The sequence below is a fragment of the Monodon monoceros genome, unplaced genomic scaffold, assembly GCF_005190385.1.
Source record: "Monodon monoceros isolate NGI ecotype Baffin Bay Population unplaced genomic scaffold, NGI_Narwhal_1 Super_Scaffold_6, whole genome shotgun sequence".
In the NCBI taxonomy this organism is placed as follows: domain Eukaryota; kingdom Metazoa; phylum Chordata; class Mammalia; order Artiodactyla; family Monodontidae; genus Monodon; species Monodon monoceros.
In genome coordinates this window covers 36,654,958-36,678,391 of record NW_021703783.1, presented here as the reverse complement: position 1 = coordinate 36,678,391, position 23,434 = coordinate 36,654,958, and the positions used below count along the sequence as shown (strand labels likewise).

The window sequence follows — 23,434 nt, the reverse complement described above, 5'->3', positions numbered from 1 at the left end:
GGTGTTAGGAAGTGTTTTAATTTCATTCTTTTACATGTAGCTGTCCAGTTTTCCCAGCACCACTTATTGAAGAGGCTGTCTTTTCTCCATTGTATACTCTTGCCTCCTTTATCAAAGATAAGGTGACCATATGTGTGTGGGTTTATCTCTGGGCTTCTATCCTGTTCCATTGATCTATATTTCTGTTTTTGTGCCAGTGCCATACTGCCTTGATTACTGTAGCTTTGTAGTATAGTCTGAAGTCCAGGAGACTGATTCCTCCAGCTCAGTTCTTCTTTCTCAAGATTGCTTTGACTATTCGGGGCCTTTTGTTTCCATACAAATGGTGCAATTTTTCGTTCTAGTTCTGTGAAAAATGCCATTGGTAGTTTGATAGGGATTGCACTGAATCTGTAGATTGTTTTTGGTGGTATAGTCATTTTCACAATGTTGATTCTTCCAATCCAAGAACATAGTATATCTCTCCATCTGTTTGTATCATCTTTAATTTCTTTCATCAGTGTCTTATAGTTTTCTGCAAACAGGTCTTTTGTCTCCTTAGGTAGGTTTATTCCTAGGTATTTTATTCTTTTTGTTGCAATGATAATGGGAGTGTTTCCTTAATTTCTCTTTCAGGTTTTTCATCATTAGTGTATTAGAATGCAAAAGATTTCTGTACATTAATTTTGTATCCTGCTACTTTACCAAATTCATTGATTAGCTTTAGTAGTTTTCTGGTAGCATCTTTAGGATTCTCTATTTATAGTATCATGTCATCTGCAAACAGTGACAGTTTTACTTCTTCTTTTCTGATTTGGATTCCTTTTATTTCTTTTTCTTCTCTGATGGCTGTGGCTAAAACTTCCAAAATTATGTTGAATAATAGTGGTGAGAGTGGGCAACCTTGTCTTGTTCCTGATCTTAGTAGAAATGGTTTCAATTTTTCACCATTGAGAACGATGTTGACTGTGGGTTTGTCATAGATAGCCTTTATTATGTGAGGTAGGTTCCCTCTGTGCCTACTTTCTGGAGGCTTTTTATCATAAATGGGTGTTGAATTTTCTCGAAAGCTTTTTCTGCATCTACTGAGATGATCATATGGTTTTTCTCCTTCAGTTTGTTAATATGGTGTATCACATTGATTGATTTGCATATATTGAAGAATCCTTGCATTTCTGGGGTAAACCCTACTGGATCAGGGTGTATGATCCTTTTAATGTGCTGTTGGATTCTGTTTGCTAGTATTTTGTTGAGGATTCTTGCATCTATGTTCATCAGAGATATTGGCCTGTAGTTTTCTTTTTTTGTGACATCTTTGTCTGGTTTTGGTATCAGGGTGATGGTGGCCTTTTAGAATGAGTTTGGGAGTGTTCCTCCCTCTGCTATATTTTGGAAGAGTTTTAGAAGGATAGGTGTTACCTCTTCTCTAAATGTTTGATAGAATTTGCTTGTGAAGCCATCTGGTCTTGGGCTTTTGTTTGCTGGAAGATTTTTAATCACAATTTCCATTTCAGTGCTTGTGATTGGTCTGTTTATGTTTTCTGTTTCTTTCTGGTTCAGTCTCGGAAGGTTGTGCTTTTCTAAGAATTTGTCCATTTCTTCCAGGTTGTCCATTTTACTGGAATAGAGTTGCTTGTAGTAATCTCTTATGATCCTTTGTATTTCTGCAGTGTCAGTTGTTACTTCTCCTTTTTCATTTCTAATTCTGTTGAGTTGAGTCTTCTCCCTTTTTTCTTGATGAGTCTGGCTAATGGTTTATCAATCTCCTCAAAGATCCAGCTTTTAGTTTTATTGATCTTTGCTATTGTTTCCTTCATTTCTTTTTCATTTATTTCTGATCTGATCTTTATGATTTCTTTCCTTCTGCTAACTTTGGGGGTTTTTTTGTTCTTCTTTCTCTAATTGCTTTAGGTGTAAGGTTAGGTTGTTTATTTTAGATGTTTCTTGTTTCTCGAGGTTGGATTATATTGCTCTAAACTTCCCTCTTAGAACTGCTTTTGCTGCATCCCATAGGTTTTGGGTCATTGTGTTTTCATTGTCATTTGTTTCTAGGTATTTTTTGATTTCCTCTTTGATTTCTTCAGTGATCTCTTGGTTATTAAGTAGTGTATTGTTTAGCCTCCATGTGTTTGTATTTTTTACAAATTTTTTCATGTAATTGATATCTAGTCTCATAGCATTGTGATCAGAAAAGATACTTGATACGATTCAATTTTCTTAAATTTACCAAGGCTTTTGTTGTCCCAACACATTTGTTGTCCCAAGATATGGTCTATCCTGGAGAATGTTCCATGAGCACTTGAGAAGAAAGTATATTCTGTTGTTCTTGGATGGAATGTCCTGTAAATATCAATTAAGTCCGTCTTGTTTAATGTGTCATTTAGAGATGTGTTTTCTTATTATTTTCATTTTGGATGATCTGTCCATTGGTGAAAGTGGGGTGTTAAAGTCCCCTGCTATTATTGTGTTACTGTTGATTTCCCATTTTATGGCTGTCAGCATTTGCCTTATGTATTGAGGTGCTCCTATATTTGGTGCATAAATATTTACAATTGTTATATCTTCTTGGATTGATCCCTTGATCATTATGTAGTATCCTTCTTTGTCTCTTGTAATAGCCTTTATTTTAAAGTCAATTTTGTCTGATGTGAGAATTGCTACTCCAGCTTTCTTTTGTTTTTTTGGTTCGGTATGCAGGCCTCTCACTGTTGTGGCCTCTCCCGTTGCGGAGCACAGGCTCCGGATGCGCAGGCTCAGTGGCCATGGCTCATGGGCCCAGCCGCTCTGCGGCATGTGGGATCTTCCCGGACCAGGGCACGAACCTGTGTCCCCTGCATTGGCAGGTGGACTCCCAACCACTGTGCCACCAGGGAAGCCCCAGCTTTCTTTTGATTTCCATTTGCATGGAATATCTTTTTCCATCCCCTCACTTTCAGTCTGTATGTGTCCCTAGGTCTGAAGTGGGTCTCTTGTAGACAGCATATGTGCAGGTCTTGTTTTTGTATCCATTCAGCCAGTCTGTGTCTTTTGGTTGGAGCATTTAATCCATTTACATTTAAGGTAATTATGGATATGTATGTTCCTATTACCATTTTCTTAATTGTTTTGCATTTGTTTTTATAAGTCTTTTCCTTCTCTTGTGTTTCCTGCCTCGAGAAGTTCCTTTCACATTTGTTGTAAAGCTGGTGTGATGGTGCTGAATTCTTGTAACATTCTCGTAACTTTTGTTTATCTGTAAAGGTTTTAATTTCTCCCTCGAATCTGAATGAGATCCTTGCTGAGTTGTGTAATCTTGGTTGTAGGTTTTTCCCTTTCATCACTTTAAATATGTCCTGCCACTCGCTTCTGGCTTGCAGAATTTCTGCTGAAAAATCAGCTGTTAACCTTATGGGGATTCCCTTGTATGTTATTTGTTGCTTTTTCCTTGCTGCTTTTAATATTTTTTCTTTGTATTTAATTTTTGATAGTTTGATTAATGTGTGCCTCAGAGTGTTTCTCTTTGGGTTTATCCTATATGGTTCTCTCTGTGTTTCCTGGACTTGATTCACTATTTCCTTTCCCATATTAGGGAAGTTTTTGACTGTACTGTCTTCAAATATTTTCTCAGACCCTTTCTTTTTCTCTTCTTCTTCTGAGACCCCTATAATTCGAATGTTGGTGTGTTTATGAGACTGTCTTCAGTTCTTTTCATTCTTTTCTCTTTATTCTGCTCCCTGGCAGTTATTTCCACCATTTTGACTTCCAGCTCACTTATCCATTCTTCTGTCTCAATTATTCTGTTATTGATTCCTTCTAAAGTATTTTTAATTTCAGCAATTGTGTTGTTCATCACTGTTTGTTTTCTCTTTAGTTTTTCTAGATCCTTGTTAAATGTTTCTTGCATTTTCTCTATTCTGTTTCCAAGATTTTGGATTATCTTTACTATCGTTCCTCTGAATTCTTTTTCGGGTAGTTTGCGTATTTCGTCTTCATTATTTGGTCTTGTAGGTTTTACCTTGCTCCTTCGTTTATAACATATTGTTTTGTTGTTTCATTTTTTGTTTTTTTTGATGGTTGGTGCTGTATTCCTGTCTTACTGGTTGTTTGGCCTGAGACGTCCAGTACTGGAGTTTGCAGGCAGTTGGATAGAGCTGGGTCTTTGTGTTGAGATGAGGACCTCCAGGAGGTCTCACTCTGATTAATATTACCTGGGGTCTGAGGTTCCTGTTAGTCCAGTGGTTTGGACTCAGAGCTCCCACTACGGGAGCTTGGGCCCAACCTCCACCCTGGGAACCAAGATCCCGCAAGGTTTGTGGCACAGTAAAAAAAAAAAAGAAGAAGAAAGAAAAAAAGCAGTACAATATCAAAGAATAAAAGATAAAATAAAAGTAGAAAGATAAAAAATATATTAGGAAAAGTTAAAGTATAATTGAAACAACTGCAACAAGGCAAAATAAAACCACAAAAGAAAAAAGGAAGAAAAGGCAGGGGTGGAGGACAAGCCAAAAGGAGAGATCACTAACAAAGTATAAAGAATAAAATAAAATTAGAAAAATAAAAGATTTATTAGTAAAAATAAAAATATAAAAGAATCAACAACAATGAATCAACAAAGTAAAACAGAACCCCAATCTAAAAGAGGAAAAAAAAAAAAAAAGCCTTGGCCATGGGGGCGGAGTTTAGGCTGGGGTGGCACTTAGGCAGCGGCGGTGTTTAGGGTGGGGCAGGGCCTAGGCGGGTGGGGGGCGACATTTGAGCATGGGGTGGGGCCTAGGTGGGTGACATTTAAGTGTGGGGCGTGGCCTCTGCTTAGGACCTGTGGGGAAGAGGAGAGGCAGCATGTCGAAAGGAGGGCCTCAGGAGTGTGGAGTTCCGGAGTTTGGAGGTAGGGCGCTGAGTGAGGGTGTGTGGGTGGGGTTTAGGCCCAGCTCGTTGGAGGGGGTCTCCGAGTGTAGAGTCAGGGCCCTGGGTGGGGGTGTAGGGGTGGGGCTTGGGCTCTGCACTGCAGGAGGGAGGCTCCGAGGGCTGCGGATTAGGCCCGGGAGCCCAACAGGCTTCCAGGTGCCTACGTGGACAGGGAAAGTACTGGCCCTGTTCCCTTCCGTTCCTTCGTGCCCCTCCCCCACTATCACCCCCAGGGTCTCCTGTTGCTCCTGGACCCCTAACCGTGGGTGGGTCCCGCTGGTTGTAGGAACTCTTCCCCTCCCCCAGTCACCCCTCAGGGGTGCTGGTCCTGGAGGTCCGGCCTTAACTTTTGCTCCCCCTTCCCTCCCTCCCACTCCCTCAGGACCCGCGTGGATGGAGGGGGCCTCAGTGGGCAGAGGATCAGGCCCGGGATCTCAGCAGGTTCCTGGGGGTTCAAGTGGGCAGCGGAAACCTGGCCACACTCCATTTTGATCCTCTACCCTCCCAGTGGTTCCCCGATTTACCCCTTCTCCTCCCTCAGCCACCCCTCGGGGCACCAGTCCCATCCCGCCTCCACCTCTCCTCCCCCTTCCTTCCCCCAATGACCCACGTCCTACCCAGTTGCTGGGGGTTCCTCCCGCCCCCTTAGGTGTCCGTGGTCCCCCACTGGTGCCTGGTAGGTGCCCTAGTTGTGAGGAGGCGTGAATTCCGCGTCCCCCTAGTATGCCATCTCGACTCCACCGCCCCCAACATGTTTTTAAGAATGGATTTTTTTTTTTTGCGGTACGTGGGCCTCTCACTGTTGCGTCCTCTCCCGCCGCGGAGCACAGGCTCCGGACGCGCAGGCTCAGCGGCCATGGCTCACGGGCCCAGCCGCTCCGCAGCACGTGGGATCCTCCCAGACCGGGCACGAACCCGCGTCCCCTGCATTGGCAGGTGGACTCTCAACCACTGCACCACCAGGGAAGCCCAAGAATGGATTTTTGTATAGGTGAATAGTTAAATTCTATACAGCTTCAAAGGACTAATGATTGACAGGATTAACATTTTACCTTACTATAAGAAAATGAAACTTCTCAAAATTGGAATGTGGGAAGTGGCTGCCTTGTAAAGAATAGAAAATGAGGCTGGAAAGCTAATAACATATAGATGGGGATTTCTTTACCAGGTCTGGTGATTAGTTATTAAAAGAAATTTCTAATTAAGGGAAGGAAGACAGGGTTAAAGAGAGGAGGAATTAGTTGCAAAAGTAGATTGAAAGTCACAATTAAACAAAAGGAAATATTTTTAAGTGTATGTCAGTACTAGAAATTATTATTTCCTGGAGATTGAGTTGAATAACTTCTGGAATCCAAGTCTAAGATTTTAGGTTAATGATCCTGAGGAGAGGACTACTTTAGGCTTTGTGTTTCTCTTTATGGCCTGCTAATTCTGCTTCTTAGAGGGCCTAAAAGTTGTTTTATAAAGCATCAGATAAATTTAGAAATACATGGAAATTATTTAGGCATACAAGTAAATGAATCTGACTTCTTCTGGTCTTGATAGAATAAAATGGATCAGATTTACTCTTTCAACTTAACTAGAAAACTAGATAAAACATCAAGCAAGAATTTTCAGACATTGGATAACAGTGATTCCTGAGAGAAGGGAAATGAAAAGGATGAGCCTATGATTTCCACAGCTTACTGGGGTGGTGTGCTGAGGGGAGACAGCTGGTAAAGCCTGGCAGTGCCTGGCAGTCTTGTGAGTGGAGGAGACAGAGTTCGGGGAGGCCAAAGTGGCTAAGGTTTGTGAGATAAATACTGGAGGGGAGGTTGCTGAACAAAGAGAAAAAAGCTCCAGAGATGTGCAGTGGGCCCCTCTCAAATCTTTGGCTGAGTACTGATCTGTACATATATGGGAAGAAACTACCAGAGCCTGGAGAAAGAACCACCAGGAAGAAGGAATCAGAACAAGCCTGAGAGCTAACACAGGTGCCAAGAATAGTTCATGTCCCAACCATCTAGGGTAGAAAAGTTGTGGGGCATTGAATAGAGTCCTCAAAAGGGCATTGCTTCAAGAGTGGGGCCAAAGTGACCCTAGAATAAAGGCCGCCTGAACCCATGGTAACAAGCTTAAATACAAGTCTTGAAAGCTTGAAACTGATCCAACTAACTTAACTATATCACAGAACAAAGCCCAACAATATTTAAAGGAACACAGCAAATTCTGGTAACAACAAAACCCAACAACATGAAATTCACAATGTCTAGCATCCAATTAAAAATTCTCAGGCATGCAAATAGAAGAAAAATATAACAAAGGGAAAAAACAGTCACTATAGAAATACCCAGAAAAGACAAAAATGATAGGATTAGCCAAGAAGGATATTAAAACAGATATCATGAACATATTCACATGTTCAGGAAAGTAGAGGAAAGTGGACATTATGAGGAGAAAAATGGAAAATATAAAAGACCCAAATTGAACTTCTAGAGATGAAAAATACAGTATCTGAAATGAAAAATACATGAGATGAGATTAACATATTAGACTCTGTGGAAGGAACAGTTAGTGAACTTGAAAATAGAGCAATAGGAACCATTCAAATGAAATAGAAAAAAGGCTGAGAAAAGATGACTAGAGCTTAGCAAGCTCTGGGGCAGTGTCAAGCCTAAGCATGTAATTGAAGTCCCAGAAGGGAAGGTGGGGTATAAGTGGTATCAGAAAAAAATGTTTAAAGAAATAACGGTGGAAGATTTTCCAAATCTGGAAATATACTGACAGATCCAAGAAATTCAGCATACCTCAAGTAGAAGAAACACCATAGTGAAATGTATAATAATCAAATTGCTAAAGACCACTGATAAAGAGAAAACTAATGAAAGCAACCAGAGGAAAAGAGACATATCATGTACAGAGGAACAAAGATCTGTCAGAAACCATGTAGGCCAGAGGACAATATAGCTACATCTTTAAAGTTCTGAAGGAGGAAAAAAAAAAAGCTTGGCAACCTAAATTCTATACCAGCAAATATATCTTTCAAAAAATAAGGCTATACTTTTTTAGGCAAACAAATGCTGAAAGAATTCATCACCAGCAGACTTCTACCATAAGAAATGTTAAAAGATATTTGTCAGGCAGAAGAAAAATATGAGGTAAAAGTTTCAATCTACACAAGGAGTGAAGAGCAGTGGAAATGCTCTCAGTTTTTAATATCTCTGAAAGACAATTGACAAGTCAAAAATAAAACAACATACTGTGGGGTTTATAACATGTTGAAGTAAAGTATATGACAATCATACACAAAGGAGGGGAAAAATGGAAGTACATACTTGTTTAAGGTTCCTATACAATACATGAAGTGGTATAATGTTATACGAAGGTAGACTACAATAAGTTAAAGACATATAAATCCTAGAGCAACCAGTTAAAAACAAAAACAAAAAACAAAGAGGTATCGTTATAAGCCAGTAATGGAGGTAAAATGGAATTAAAAGATACCCAATCCAAAGGAAGGCAGGGAAAGAGGAAGGATACAAAGAACACATGGGACAAATAGTAAAAGAAGAACATGATGGTGGATTTAAAACCAGCCATCTCAGTAATCACATTAAATGTAAATGACCTAACCCAGCACACCCAGTAGAAATATAATGTGAGCCATCTATGTAATTTTAAGTTTTCTAGTAGTCACATTAATAAAAAAGTAAAAAGAAACAGGTAAAACTAATTTTATAATATATTTTATTTAACCCAATATATCCAAAATATGTTATTTTGGCATGTAACAAATCTGAAAATATTGTTAATGAGTATTTTACCTTCTATTTAAAATGTGTGTATTTTACACTTAGAACACAACTTGCATTAGTCATATTTCAAGTGCTCAAGAGTCACATTTGGCTAGTAGCTACCGTATTGGACAGTATAAACATCCTGTTAAAAGGCACAGATTGTCAGATTAGGTTAAAAAATATGTCTACAGGGAACCTGTTTTAAATATGAAGACACATATAGGTTAAAAGTAAAAGGATGGAAAAAATATACCGTGCCAACACTAAACAAAGGAAAGATGAAGTAACTATATTCATATCACACCAAGTAGATTTCAGAGCAAGTCATATTACCAGTGATAGACTTTTCATAATGGTAAATGGGTAAGTTCATCAAGAGGATTAACAACCTAGATATGTGCACACCTAACAGAACTTCAAAATAGATGAAGTAAAAACTGAGAAAATTGGAAGGGGAAATAGACAAATTTATAATCACTGTTGAAGATTTCAGTACCTCTCTCTCAATAATTAACTGTTTCCAAGGCGAAGTTAAATCTAAGTGATGCTTGGTAAGAGAGGAAACATCTTGCCAAACATTAAGCCCAACTAGACAAACCTAGCACAGGGAGTAGCTTTTCCTTAGGAAATAAAAACTGCGTAAGAAGGGAAAAAAATCAGAGAAAATGAGATAAATTAGTTAAGTGAATATGATGGGGTCTACGATATGCTATGCACTCTAACATGTGGAATAAAATGACCAGAATGGAAGTTATAGTGTTTCTAACATGACTCATGGGAAGATTCCACGTCATTATAGTTTACCTCTTTAAAGTGTTTCTTAGTAGAACTAGTCCTATTGATAAACCAGGGATTTATGTGAGGTCACAGGGAGAATAATTACAGTTGTCATGACTCCATAAAAATAGATGTTGCCTGCCTCTCTTTCTCTAAAACCTTGGCAGTAAATCTAATAATTTGTTACTTGAATTTGCAAGTGAGAAAAATCCTGGACACAGTGAGGGGTGCAGTAACATAGAGCTTACCTGAAGTCTGCCTTCTTGGTTTCTATAATATTATTAGATTAGATCTTTTTAGGAGTGAGTGACCTTCTGACTCATAATATTCAGGGGTTGTTGCTTGGTTAGTCTTTCGGGTTTTCTGGTTGACAAGGATAAGTCTAATTTAAAAATCAGAATGAGGGAGACTTCCCCAGTGGTGCAGTGGCTAAGAATCCGCCTGCCAATGCAGGGGACATGGGTTCGAGCCCTGGTCCAGGAAGATCCCACATGCCTCAGAGCAACTAAGCCCGTGTGCCACAACTACTGAGACTGCGCTCTAGGGCCTGTGTGCCACAACTACTGAGCCCGCGTGCTGCAACAACTGAATCCCGCGCGCCTAGAGCCTGTGCTCCACAACAAGAGAAGCCACCGCAAGTAGCCCACGCACCACAAGGAAGAGTAGCCCCCACTCGCCACAACTAGAGAAAGCCTGTGCGCAGCAACGAAAACCCAACACAGCCAAAAATAAATACAATTAAATCTTTAAAAAAAAATTCAGAATGAGTATGTAGAGGGGAAAATCTGGAGGGGTAAAATAGGAAAACAGCTTTTTTTCCCCCTGAAAGTTATCTTGGTCTCTGCTCAGGAACACTGTCATGCTCAGGACTTTTAGAACATTTATTTCCTAAGTCAATTATAAGGGTTCAGAGTGTGAAATTGGAAAGGGTTAAAGTCAGGATTGTATTGTGAAATGTTTTACTTCTATATGCATGAGAAAACAATAGTTTGGCTGGTTTACTGCGTGAGAAGGAGGATACAAATAACAGTCATTTATGTCATTGTGGTAACATACAGGAAAAGGATTGAATCCTTAGTTTGAAAACATGGTAGGCTTTTCTTTTAAAGAGAAGCTTTTTTCAGCTTCAACCTGGCAGCTCTTCAAATAAAATCACAAAGGAATAAGACACTATAAACAACCATTCCACCCCCAGACAGGGCTGCATAGACAAGTAGGCACTCATGGCCAAAGCTGCGAAGGCAGCAGGAAGGGCAGCTCTTCAGGCACCAGGAGCTGCAGCAAGCAGAGGCAAGTGTGGGCCCCCAAAAGAGGGACAAGTGCAAGACAAACAGTAGGCACAGGGCTGACTTATTACTCCTAGCCCCCTATTCCAAAGGGAATTGAAGATCTTCTGAAGCTAAGAGAGTCCTGTGTGCAGAGAGGCTCTCACCATGCAAGGGGAGGGACCCTTGTCTTCACAAAATGCAAGCAAATGCTCTGACCATCACTGCTCCTCTTTCATCTTAAGCACTGTGATCCCTTCTCTCATTTCTTTTTCCTTTATCTTCAGCCCTCTGTGAGATGCCGTGTAGGATTCTTTTTGTTCTCCTAACTCCTAGCTTGTTTTTTTGGTATGATTGTGTCTTGGCTGAACTATGGCAATTTTCCTCATTTGTATAGAGTAAGAGCTGAAAAACTGAGGAGAAAAACTCAGATCTAAATTCTGCCTCAGATGTCAGATTACATGTCCTCAGTTAATGGGAGGGAACATTGAAGCCACTAAACTCCCTCCTACTGAGATACAGTAGAAATGAAAAAGAACCCAGGCGACTCCATAGAGCTAATTAATGAGCTGACTTTGGAGGAAGCCATTTCCCTCTCAGTGGAGAAACCTTGGTTGGAGGCAGAACTGAAGCAGTGGAAGAGGGATTCTTAGTATGGTGTCCTGATCACTAGGTCTCTGTTCCTGTTCAGCTGGCTTGGTCTTTAGCTTTATAGGTCCACTCTCTCAAAATAACAAAATGAAATAAGAAGCCAAACAGCTCAGTCTGTGTAGGTCCAGCTAAACTTAATTGGTTTCTGGCACTCTTTCCCCCTGAAAAATAGGATAGTCATGTGTAGCATGACACTCATTTATGTCATCCTTTTCACTTCAGGGTAACGATCCCAAAGGTGGTATACCCCTCTGATGGGCACCTGGGGGAGATATATCTCCGTGGCTTTCATGTGCTTGGCTATCCTTGTCTCTCTCTGATTTCTTCTACTTCCGTCCTAAGTCCTTGTTGCCTGTTGTAATATATAACTTGTCTGCCCCCTTGGAGGGTTTGGCTTACAGTGACTGACATGTTGTCTGCCTGTTCACTTCACCCCCTGGATTGAAGGGTTTATTTAGCCTCAGAGCATGGCTAATATTGTGGGATAGAATGCCAGAGGAATCAGTCCCTTCCTGCTGATTTTCTCTCACTAGAGGATGTAGATTATAGCTGTGAAATCTGTGCTTGCTGAGCAGATCCTCCTGCATTCCTGGCTGCCTTCACAAGCCGAGAAGCATCCTTTAGCACCATTATTTTCGGGGGCAGGGTTAGATTAAAAACCTGGATTGGAGAAATCTGTGATCCTAATTGTGTCATAATTCATTGTCATTATTGTAAATAGCTGAGCTCCAGTTACCTGTTGGGCATCACTCAGCAGAGAATTAACCACAACCTGAGTCCTCTGGGCCTGTTGTTCTGTTCAGAGATGCAGGAAGAACAGTGTCTTCCTTCAGTCCTGGGTCTCCCTCCCACCACCCTCAGAGCTCTGCTTCATGGTGAATGTGGTTTCCCTGCAGCTGCTTAGGCATCCTCGTCTATAGGCCCTTTCTCTGGTCTAGACCACGCTCCGGTGTGTTCCTGGCAGTGTTCCCTGCTGCCTCCCCAGTATGTAGTTGCCTACTATTGGGCAGTAGCTCACTGCTCTGGCATTCTAGTGTGTAAATATTTGTCAAAGGACGGTGGTGTTTTCCCTTTCCCCAAAAAGCATTCTGAAAAATGTGCCTGTTTTCTTAGTCATATTTCCAAGCTTTGGATCAGTTAGCCCATTCATTCCTTGCAGTTGACAGACACTGGCCTGACCTCAGCTGGCCACATAAAGTAAGTATGCAGTAACTTCCGGCACAGTAACTTTCAAGCTTTGGTACCAAGGAGTCCTGGACTTAAAGGAACCATGGACGACATAGTCATTGTTAGAGAACACATTGTTTCATTAACATATCTCCTGTATCAAGCATTTTAATTTCTTTCACTTGTACTTGATATTGAAGGCATAAATGAAATCAACAAAAATGAGGCAGCTAACCATATAGATTCTGGGGGAGAACTTTACTCTTCATGTGTGTCATTTTACTTTCAGGTCTCATGTAATGTAGGTTATACTATATCCATGTCTGCCTCTATAAAGGTGACATTGCTGAGCTACTACCAGTTTAGAGATGTTTTTCCAGTATAGTTGATGGTTTATTCTGTCACTCAATTCTACTTGAGGCCAAAACAGTTTGCTTCTGCTACGTGGCTTGTTAGGTTGAAAATGCAATCTTTAGTCATGGAGCAGAATTTTCTATCTTTGTGCAGAATCAGGAGACCTACATAGAAGGATTGAACTACTGATCTTAGCTTTATTAACACTAGACTCTGAGCTCAGGATTTATTTAAATTACTCGCACAGTCCCGATAGATTAAAGGAACTGCTAGTGTGTACCTCATTAAACTGCTTGTACTCCTTCCTTTCCTTTTCTCTGAGTCTCACCTTGTACCACCCCTTCCTCCTCATTTTCCAGTTTTTTTAACCTGATCTTCAGTCTTCTACAAGTCCTGCCAACATCTTCCCATATGTATCCGGACCCATATATATACACATATGTGTGTGTGTGTGTGTGTGTGTACACACACACACACATCAGCTTTTTCTGTTTTCACTGTTTATAACCACCTCAACACCTTCCTCCCTTCTAGTCAGAATTTGATATAGGGACATGAGGCTGTTGGGTGTTGAAGTCATAATTGAATTGATTAGGAAACTAACCTATGCTGTGCAATATAGCAACTGTGTTTCCTTCTTACAGCACAACTATTTTGAAAGGCTGGAGTGTCTATTTTAATACATATACTTTCTTCCCACAGATCATCAATTTCTACATGAATATGCTGATGGAGCGAAGTAAAGAGAAGGGATTGCCAAGTGTGCATGCATTTAATACCTTTTTTTTCACTAAGTTAAAAACGGCTGGTTATCAAGCAGTGAAACGTTGGACCAAGAAAGTGGATGTCTTTTCTGCTGACATTCTTTTGGTGCCCATTCACCTGGGAGTGCACTGGTGTCTTGCTGTGAGTGCCTCTTTTATCACTGATAAAATTTAAAAGAAATCTATATAATTATAGAATACACAGAGAGTAGTGAATATTAGTTCTACATTTTCACTAGATGACTGACAGAAAAAGTAGCATTTAGTTGTCTAAAAACTGGATAGATCAGTGAACTCCCTGTCAAGAGTGGGAGATACTTAGTCTTGGAAGAAAGCTGTGGAGTTTTCCTTTTCTGGAAATATTTTAAAAGGGAGTTATAAGTCAAAGCAGGCTAAAGGCAAGGCATGGGGAGTAAAAGTGGCTTCTTAATGATGCTGCCAACTCAGATTCTATGACTGTTATTTTCTGCCTAATCATGACTTGTCTTGCATACTTGGTAATTTAATATTTTTTATGACTCTGAGAACATGGATACATGAGCTTAATATATTAATAAAAGTATTTCACAGTCTGTTTTGAGTTACCTTTGAAAAGCATAAGCCAAAAGGAAATTCTCCAAGTAAAGAAACAAAACCTAGACTCTTTTACCATCTTTCAGAAAATGTATGGAAATTATCTCACTCAACTTACGTCCTCTGAAGAGCATGTTTTGTCTTCACTGTTACCCACAGTGCAGATGGAGAACCTGAATACTAGAAAAAGGTTTCAGGGCAATTACTGGAGCCACCAGTCAATTAGCCCCCATCGTAGTTCTGAGTAAATAATCCCCCTGTTCTTCTCTCCTCTGCAGATTAAGCATGGTATAATGCTAAGCATCCATCAGACTTGTCATGCTATCATAGGAAATCTGGCAGAAGGTTCCAAATTCCAGGGAAGGAAGAAGCTGAGAAACCAGTTTTCTTCACTTCATAAACACAGATTTTTTTTTTTTAATTCCCAGGTTGTAGACTTTAGAAAGAAGAATATTACCTATTACGACTCCATGGGTGGGATAAACAATGAAGCCTGCAGGATCCTCTTGTAAGTAGGGAGTTGAGGACAAAGAGATTGATGTTGGGTATATGTTATGTTTTTCCAGCTATTGAACTCAGTTCTCTGATCCCTTCAATGTAGTGATTAACAAAGGAAATCTTTATCTTGAATAAGAATGGGTATTTTCCATCTAAGTAAGTAAAGCTTAATAATAATATAATACCAAAAATACACCCTAATGGGGATAATTACTGTCCCAGTGCTCTAAATATAGAGTGGATATATACATATAGATATAGAAACTACTTAGAAATCATCTACTCCAACCTCCTAAATTTTCAGATGAAGAAACCAAGACCCACAGAGGTGATTTACATTTGCTCAGGTCCTACTAGTTAGTGGCTCAACTGGGAACCAGACTGCAAATCTCTTTATATCCCATCTGTTTCTCTTTCCAAAATGTCTATTCCTCACTGTACCATTTTGGCAGCCAGGAGGGGGCTGGGTTCCAGAATGGTGAGCAGTTCACACTTAAGAAGAGTGCTGTGTATGAGGTATGCACTCAACAAATTGTTGATTTGGATTGAATTTTCACACAGGAGAATCAAGACTATAAATAAATAAATACCTCAGTATTGCTGGAGAAACATTTTTCTTCCATTAGATTGAGTTCTGTAGGCCCATATAAACCAAGGAGAAGAATCAGAACTTGTTCCTCAGGACGGACAGTAGGTAGAAAGAGCCTGGGTATCAAAGGCAGATGTCATGCTTCTCTTGGGTTGACAGGGCAGGCCTGAATTGTGGGACCTCCAAAGGAAGCTTAGCAGTCCAAAGATTCCCTGCACAGTAGTATATACAGTTTTCCTTAGACGTGCAGAAGAAAACTCTTCCTAAGGATTGTCAACCCCATTCTTGCAGTGGCAGCTGTCATCACTGCTCCCCAAGCTCATCTCATTCTCTCCCAATACCTTTAGGCAATACCTGAAGCAAGAAAGCATTGACAAGAAAAGGAAAGAGTTTGACACCAATGGCTGGCAACTCTTCAGCAAGAAAAGCCAGGTACGTTGCTCCTTGATGAGATGGAAATCCTGAGACTAGGGTATTAGAAAGAAAAGGATTTTACTGCTTGGTCCCCAGAGACCTTCTGTGTTAGTGTCTAGCCTCACCTCAGCTTGGTCGTTTGGTTCCTTGGGGAAGATAGAGTAAGCTATCTGTGGGAAACTAGTATTGTGTTTCTTATAAAGAACTAGGTTTTATAAATGCCCAGCTATTTTGCTAAACTTTCATCTGTGGGAAATGTTTGCAGATTGTTTGGCCCTTGTGGGAGGGGCCAGCTTTTACACCCTTGGGTGTCATGGAAATCTAAGATAGTCTCCTGTGTGATTAATATGAAATACACAGGCTGGACTGAGATGCTGAATTTTTTTCTCTGAGCCTCTGTTGTTCTGGGTGGGGGACCAGGGTCATCTCTTCAAAATTCAGGGAAACCTGTAAAATTTATATCCTTTGGCTCTTACTTATAATCAAATAAGAAAGAAGGAAGCTTGGAAAGATGTCACTTTTTTTTATTGTTTTTGGCCTTTCAGGAAATTCCACAGCAGATGAATGGAAGCGACTGTGGCATGTTTGCCTGCAAATATGCTGACTGCATTACCAAAGACAGACCAATCAACTTCACACAGGTGAGCCAAACCTTCAGGAGGGATGACTACCCCATCTCCAGGCTGCCAGATAGATGTTTTTCCCTCCACTTGCTCCACTTAGGGGGCTCTGCTTCAGCTTGTGGCTCATAACACGGGTGGTTACTGCCTGTGCCGCCTCACAAGAAAAAGGGTAGTGATAGGCCACATCCTATATCACATATTGTGATGTATGGGCAGAGCCTTCTGCTCCGCCCATCTCTCCCACCTACCTCAAATCCTGTGAGAAGCAGAGAACTGGGACCAGAGCAGGTTTCCTATAGTTTCCCTTTATTTGGGTAGCAGTTAAGTTTTGGAACAAGCCACACCTTGATCTAGTATAATTTGTTATGCTGCCCTCTTCCCCTGCCCCTCACTTGATGCAGCTGGTCAGTCTTCTTATAGTTTGTGATTGTTTATTTCTGTCCATGTGGTCCTTCGGAGACCAAGGTGGATTGAGACTAGAGATTAGGGGTTATTCTGTGTCCTTCACTTAACTCTTTACTTCTGTTTAAATCAATGGCTTTACAAGATTTTTCCACCATAGCCCTTGGGTGGAGCTCACTCTTGCAGTTCCTGTAACATCTCCTGTAAAAAGTGAGTTTTTGATTTTCAAGCTCGGATCTCATATCCTCTTAAAAGTTTAACATAGAGGACTTGATAGACACCGTTCTCAAAATTCTTGGAGACATTTGGGTGTACCCTGGGGACTCCTGGCAATGCCCAACAAAACTTCTAAGGTTACAACAATGGAAAATAGCAATAAAAATAGTAATAGAAAACAATAGAAAGGAAAAAAATCACATGTGATAAAGAATGAGCCATTTGAAAGATCAGAAATTCAGCTGAGATTATTTTAGTTGAAAACCTCAAGACGGAAAGGAGTGTTAGGTCTGCATACAAGAAATGAAAATAAGGGTGTCTCTGTGTCCCTACAGCAACACATGCCCTACTTCCGGAAGCGGATGGTCTGGGAAATCCTCCACCGAAAGCTCTTGTGAAGACTGTCTCAATTAGCAGACGTGGACTTGTGGGAGACCAGCTCTTTGTTGTCTACGGCCAGAGACCTTGGAAACAGCTGCTCCCAACCCTCTGTTCTTGTAAAGTCCTTGATCCTGGACCAGGCCCTGGAGAGATGCACTCACAAGCACATCTGCCTTTCCTTTTGTATCTCAGATACTATTTTTGCAAAGAAACTTTGGTGCTGTGAAAGGGGTGAGGGACATCCCTAAGCTGAAGAGAGAGACTGCTTTTCACTTCTTCAGTTCTGCCATCTTATTTTCAAAGGGCTCCAGCCTCACTCAGTCTCTAATTAGGGGCCTGAGAGAAGCTTGGAAAGACTCTTGATTTCATGTAAACTCTTGTTGTTAGGCCTTACTAAGAGGTAGGAAAGGACGTGGGCAAAAAGGTAGGGATGAAAACCACCAGCATATACACGCACACATACATAAACACAGGATTTTCAAGATATGTCACTGGGAAAGTGACTGTAAACTGGACTTTGGGGCACCTGCGTAATTCCCTCCTCCAGGACTTTTCCTATTTATATGCCCCTTTGTGAAATCCGTCTGCTTCTGTACAAGGCTGTTTTATCATCTGTAGCTTCTTCCTCTCCTGAGGCACAACACGTGAGCCCTGGATGGACCCCAAAGTCCCAGGCAGTCCTTTCCTTAAAAGCAGAGGCTTGCATGTGCTCACAACACATGACATGGGGAAGACCCACCCAGGGAGCAGTTTAGTGGAGCGACAAGGCACCACTTTTACTGCTACCTACTTCTGACCAAGAAGAAGGACCTCAGTCTTTAGCATAAAATTCCAGCATTGGATGAATGCAGGTCTAGTTTGGTCTGTGGCTAGCTAGTTTAAATATGTTTCTAACCACAGAGAATTTAATATATATATATATTTCACAGGGATATGTTTTTGTTTTTTTTTTTTTTTGAAGGCTGAATGTGTTCACCATTTTAGCCTGTAGGTTTATTACCATTTTCCAAATTTAGCTCCAGCACGCACAGATCCCAGCCCCTATGTGTAGGGTGTTTGTGGACTTCCTAACAGAATATTTTGATTCCTGGATGGATTTGGCTTAGGGGTAGAGGTTACAGAGGGAGGCGAGATTTTCAACTGGAAAACGGGTGGAATTTGTACTGATCAACCTGAGAATGAAAAACTGCTATTCCTTTTGTTCTATGTGGCATCTCCCCACCCTCTGAGCGCTCCTCAGGCTAGATAGTGAAATGATCCAATGCCAGTGTCATTTTGTACTTAAGTTCCAAAACAGGAACATTTTATACTTTTTTCTGTATTGTAATAGGTAGTTTTGTACGAAATCTTTTCTTCTCTTCCCATGTACCTCATCCTTTCCAACATTGTGCTTTCTCCCTGGGCTTATTTGAAAATTTTACTCTGTTTTATATCAAGCTTGTTTAGTACATTTTTCTATATGTTACCACAGGTTACAATTTGAAAAGAAAACTATTTTTTTTAAGTATTCCATTGTTAACTGAATGTTACTGTTTTCCACTCCAGCAACTAGATGTCCTACGTTTTTCATACTGCCTGCCTTTAGGGGGAAGACCACCTTTTGTTTGTTTGTTTTCTTTTTTTTTCTTCTTTCTTTCTTGCCTGTTTTGTTTGGTTTTGTTTTGTTTTGTTTTGGGTTTTTTTGGTGTTTTCTATAGGAAATAAATAGCTTTCTATATATGAGTTCCTGGGACTTTCACATTCTCGTTTAGAGAGCTATGGCATGCAGGCTCATTGTGGGACTCCTGAACATTGATTCTTGGTACTTAATGTATTTAAGTGACAACTTGAAAGGTGACAATATCGTATAGATTTTGGACCATGAATCAAAAAGACCTGAGTTTTTCAGGCACTCTTGCTATTGTCTGGGGGACTCAAAACAAGATACTTCTCTGTATTTATTGTTTGTCCACTTAGATAACATCTGTCTTACCTTCCTCACAGACTTTTTGTACAGACCAAAGCAACAAATATTTATTGCCATGTACAGCAGAAAATGAAACATGCAACAAAAGCACTTTGAAAAATATACAAGGAATTGTTAAGCCTGTCTGAATTTGGCCCCACTTTCTGACCAGTGCAGTTTTGTACAAGGTGAAGTTAGTGATCCTGAGATGCCCTGCATGAGTGGGCCAGGCTGAGACACAGGTTGTGGTCCAGGGTGGGAACCAAGTAGACTTAACATAGTGGGGGCCATTCTTTCCAGAGAGCTGCCCAAGAAGAGCAGGACTAGCATCTGGAAACTTTCTTCTTCATTTAAGGGCGGACCTTGATGACAGGGGGAAAAACTAGGACGTTCCTGTATTCCATGGCCAAGGGCATGTTACCAATGTCTTGTTTAACCTGCTTTAAACTAAAGCCTATTGCTTTCCTTTTCTCTGATCTTCCCCTCTCCTCTGTGTCCAGTGCTCATAATTACTTGCCTCCCCTAAAAAAAGGAACACTTGATGGATGATAAGCTCTAGATGCCAGATATGAAGCCTTCAGCAGAAACCACAGTCTCAACAATCACTCCTGGACCCTGTACAGAGAAAATCAGACCATTCCTGCCCATTTGAGGATACATGGTGCGAGACGCAGAGGCTAGTTCCATCCCATTTGTCACCTGGGACCCACCGTTGCTCCCGGGAGCCGTGTTTAGGGTTGTATGTAAGCGCTTTTCCCTCATCTGGCCTGGATACTTTGTGTAAACTGACTCCTCTGTATATGAGGTGCTACATATTTCTCTGTGGTATCAACTTCTCTCTTATTTTGCCCTTGTAATTGTGCTAGCCTCTTCCACCCACTGCCCCTAGCAAGATTAGCCCCAAAGTTTTAGTGTTCTGGGATAGAAACAGGTTGCCTGGAAAAGCACTGCCAGCAGCCATATTCCATAGTCTGTCCATCGCCACCTGGTTCTCCGTGGCCCATAAAAGGCTCTAGTGGGTAGAGAGGGAGGGTTCACTTCAGAGCCCTAATGTTTTTAACGTTTCAGCTTCTGGTCCTTCTCCTGTGCCATCCCTCCAGCTCTCAAATATGTCTTAACCCAGAGTGAGAGAGACAACTGACACTCGGCATTTGTCTTCTCCCTTGCTCCACCTGGATGGGCCAGGGGGGTTGAGGTAGGGTGGAATATGATGCTTTCATCCTGGGAGCTCACATACTCAAGAGAGTCAGAAAAGGACGTGAAATGCTATCAGGCCCTACTGTTGACTCAGACTACATGCTGAGCTCCTGGCAAAGTGGCCATATTTCCCTACCCAGGAGCAATCTGTCCACAGCTTCAAATTCATCCTAAAATTTGGGAAGGGACAAGTAAGGCTCAACCCAACAGCTTTCCTAATAGCCCAGGCCTTATTTCACCTGTGCTGAATCCTAGTATCTGTCTTTTAAGAGCCCATAATTCCTATTCCCAGCTTTGGGGGTGGGGAGTGACGTAACGTAAGGGTAAATGGGGTTATGCTGGCCACCACTAAGAGAAGAGTACTTAGACATACATTCCCTGTGGGAGAGAAATGGGAAACTAGGAGACTTTTAGCTACAAGATAAACCTCGAGGAAACCTTAGTGCAGGCTGCCTCTCTGGCCTGTCAGGGAGAGGGTGGGGAGAATTCCAGTTGGGAGTGGTTGAACCAGATGTCCAGGGTCTGGTCAAAGTCTAAGATTCTGAAATGTTATTGAGGGTCATAATGCTGCTTGGAATAGAAATTGGTCAAGGTAGAGATTCAAAGTCAAGTTTAAGGCCAGTGTTAACACTGGCTTGATCTTAGAGTTAAGGCGCAGGTCAGTCTTTCCTAATGGAACGGATCATAGCTGCTGACTTTTCTCCATTCTAAACTGAGGAGTAACCATCAACTGCTTGACTTCTGGAGATTGTCCTTCCTTCCTTAGCAGAACTTTAGTGCTGGGAAAGGAAAGTTGTCGGGGAGAGGCACACAAGGAGCCCAGAGTCTTCAACCTGCTGGGCACCCCTCATCCAATTTACTCTTACTGCTTTGAAGAATACACAGCGCACACACACCCAAATCTCACCTCCTTGAAGCCTTCCCTGATTACATTAAAATCTCTTATCTGGACATCTGCAGCGCTTAGAAAATAATACAACTCCACATGGCATATGTATTGTAATCTGTCCTTTACATCAAGAATGGACTGAGACCTGTGTTGCCAGTGAAGGCAGGTGAATGATTTGGTGCTTTTTTTCCAGGCCAGGAGTGCAAGCTGCTTCTCTCTGGCCTGCTAGGGAGGAGTAGGGGTGACTGACTAAACATTTACATAACCAGCATTGCACGAGTCCGGGGTAGAAGGTACACTCACATCAGCCTGCAGTGAGGCTGCACCTCCTTTGTGACCCTAAACCTAATGCCTCACTCTGCCCTTAACAAAAACCCCTTCCTCAGCAGTTTGGCATGTCCTTCAGGGGTTTCAGTCTCTACGCAAGGGGCCTAATCAAAGTATTTTTTCCCTAACCACACACCTTTCTATTATATACAGTTTTCTTTATGTTTTTTTTTTATTTCCAGTGATGTTGTACATCCATTATGGATTGTGGGTCCCCTTCTGTCTGCCTTGTCCTTTAAATGGACTGTTTTACATGCTGGCTGTGTCTTGTCTATTAGCCAGAGCTAAGTCCTGGAGGGCATTTTCCCCATCTAACACTTCTGGGGAGCCTCTTATGCTAGGTGTTTAATAAGCCTGTGTTTAAGCACTGGGCTTGGGGGCCCTGGAGGGTGGAGTGAAGAGATGGTTTGACCATCTGGTGGAAATGGTTTGACCATTTGGTAGAAATAAAAGCCACCCATCCTCGAAGACCTTAGAGTCTAACTCATGTAGGAGGCCAGGCAGATACCAAGCAATGGACCTTATCAAGAAGGCAGACTCATAGGCATATGGTCCAGTTTGAAGCTGGGTGTAGATGATGGAGGGGCAGAGGTGGAGATAAGTCATGGGTGATGTTGCCTTTATCTGACTATCTATGTGTGACTCTCTCCCTAGTTTTTAAAAGTTGATTTATTTTAAAATAAATTCTGTGGATTTTGCTTTCTTGCTTTGACTTGGAAACTCCCTGGTAAAAAAGGACTTGATGGTGTTTGTCTCTCTGACTGTCTCTCTGTCTCTTTGACTGTTTGTTCTGTCTCTGTCTGTGTCTGTGTCTCCTGATCCAAGCTGGACCAGTGATTGGATCCTCAGTGTGGCCTGGATTCCGGAGTCCACGCCTTAACCAGGAGTCTGAATACTGTTCATTCATTCATTTCATTCCACATACCTGGAATTGAAGTCTGAAACGCAAATAACATGCAAATCTGTGGCTCCTTGGCACTTTTTAAAACCAGACCTGTCTGTGGAGCCAGTCAGAGAGCCCTCCTGAGCCAAACACACCAGTCGGGACTTCCAACCCACCCTGGATACCTAACAGCATCCCTTGTCTCCTTGCCCCCTCCCACACCCCTTTCTCCTCCCCATCTAACCTCCAGGAAGTGCTTCCGCTGGTCTACCTGTAAAACTTGCACTCCAAAGAATAAAACAAGAAAGCACCAACTTCTGATAAATCTTCCACTACCCTGGTGAAACAGTTTTATCTGTGTTGAGTTAGAAGAGCTGCTTGTCATCTCCAGGACATTCTTTTTTTTTTTTCAATAAATTTATTTATTTATTTATTTTTGGCTGCTACTCTTCGTTGCGGTGCGCAGGCTTCTCATTGTGGTGGCTTCTGTTGTTGCGGAGCATGGGCTCTAGGCGCGTGGGCTTCAGTAGTTGTGGCACGCGGGCTCAGTAGTTGTGGCTCCTGGGCTCTAGAGCACAGGCTCAGTAGTTGTGGTGCACGGGCTCAGTGGCTCCAAGGCATGTGGGATCTTCCCGGACCAGGGCTCGAACCCGTGTCCCCTGCATTGGCAGGTGGATTCTTAACCACTGCACCACCAGGGAAGTCCCTCCAGGACATTTCTTGAGTTCTAACATTTTTCTGACACAGTTAAGATTTTTCAGCCGTTTGAAAATGGTTGGAGTGAGGAGAGAAACCTTCAAGCCACCCTTGTTTTCTGATTCCCCAATGTGGTTAAAGATAGCTGACAATTGCCTGGGTCTACAGATGGGGAGAAGACTCC

The 23,434-nt window shown here is 41.7% G+C and overlaps 1 protein-coding gene across 2 annotated transcripts in view; it reads left to right on the top strand.

Annotated features, from left to right (window-relative positions):
• Positions 1-22,940, top strand: part of SENP1 (SUMO specific peptidase 1) — a 64,116-nt gene extending 41,176 nt beyond the window's left edge. For both annotated transcript variants that reach the window (XM_029204456.1, XM_029204455.1), the window contains exons 14-18: positions 13,556-13,759; positions 14,619-14,698; positions 15,625-15,709; positions 16,237-16,332; positions 17,268-22,940. In XM_029204456.1, the coding sequence (XP_029060289.1) occupies positions 13,556-13,759; positions 14,619-14,698; positions 15,625-15,709; positions 16,237-16,332; positions 17,268-17,330 (528 nt within the window). In that variant the 3' untranslated portion in view covers positions 17,331-22,940. The remainder of the gene's footprint in view (positions 1-13,555; positions 13,760-14,618; positions 14,699-15,624; positions 15,710-16,236; positions 16,333-17,267) is intronic.
• The last annotated feature ends 494 nt before the right edge of the window (positions 22,941-23,434 follow it).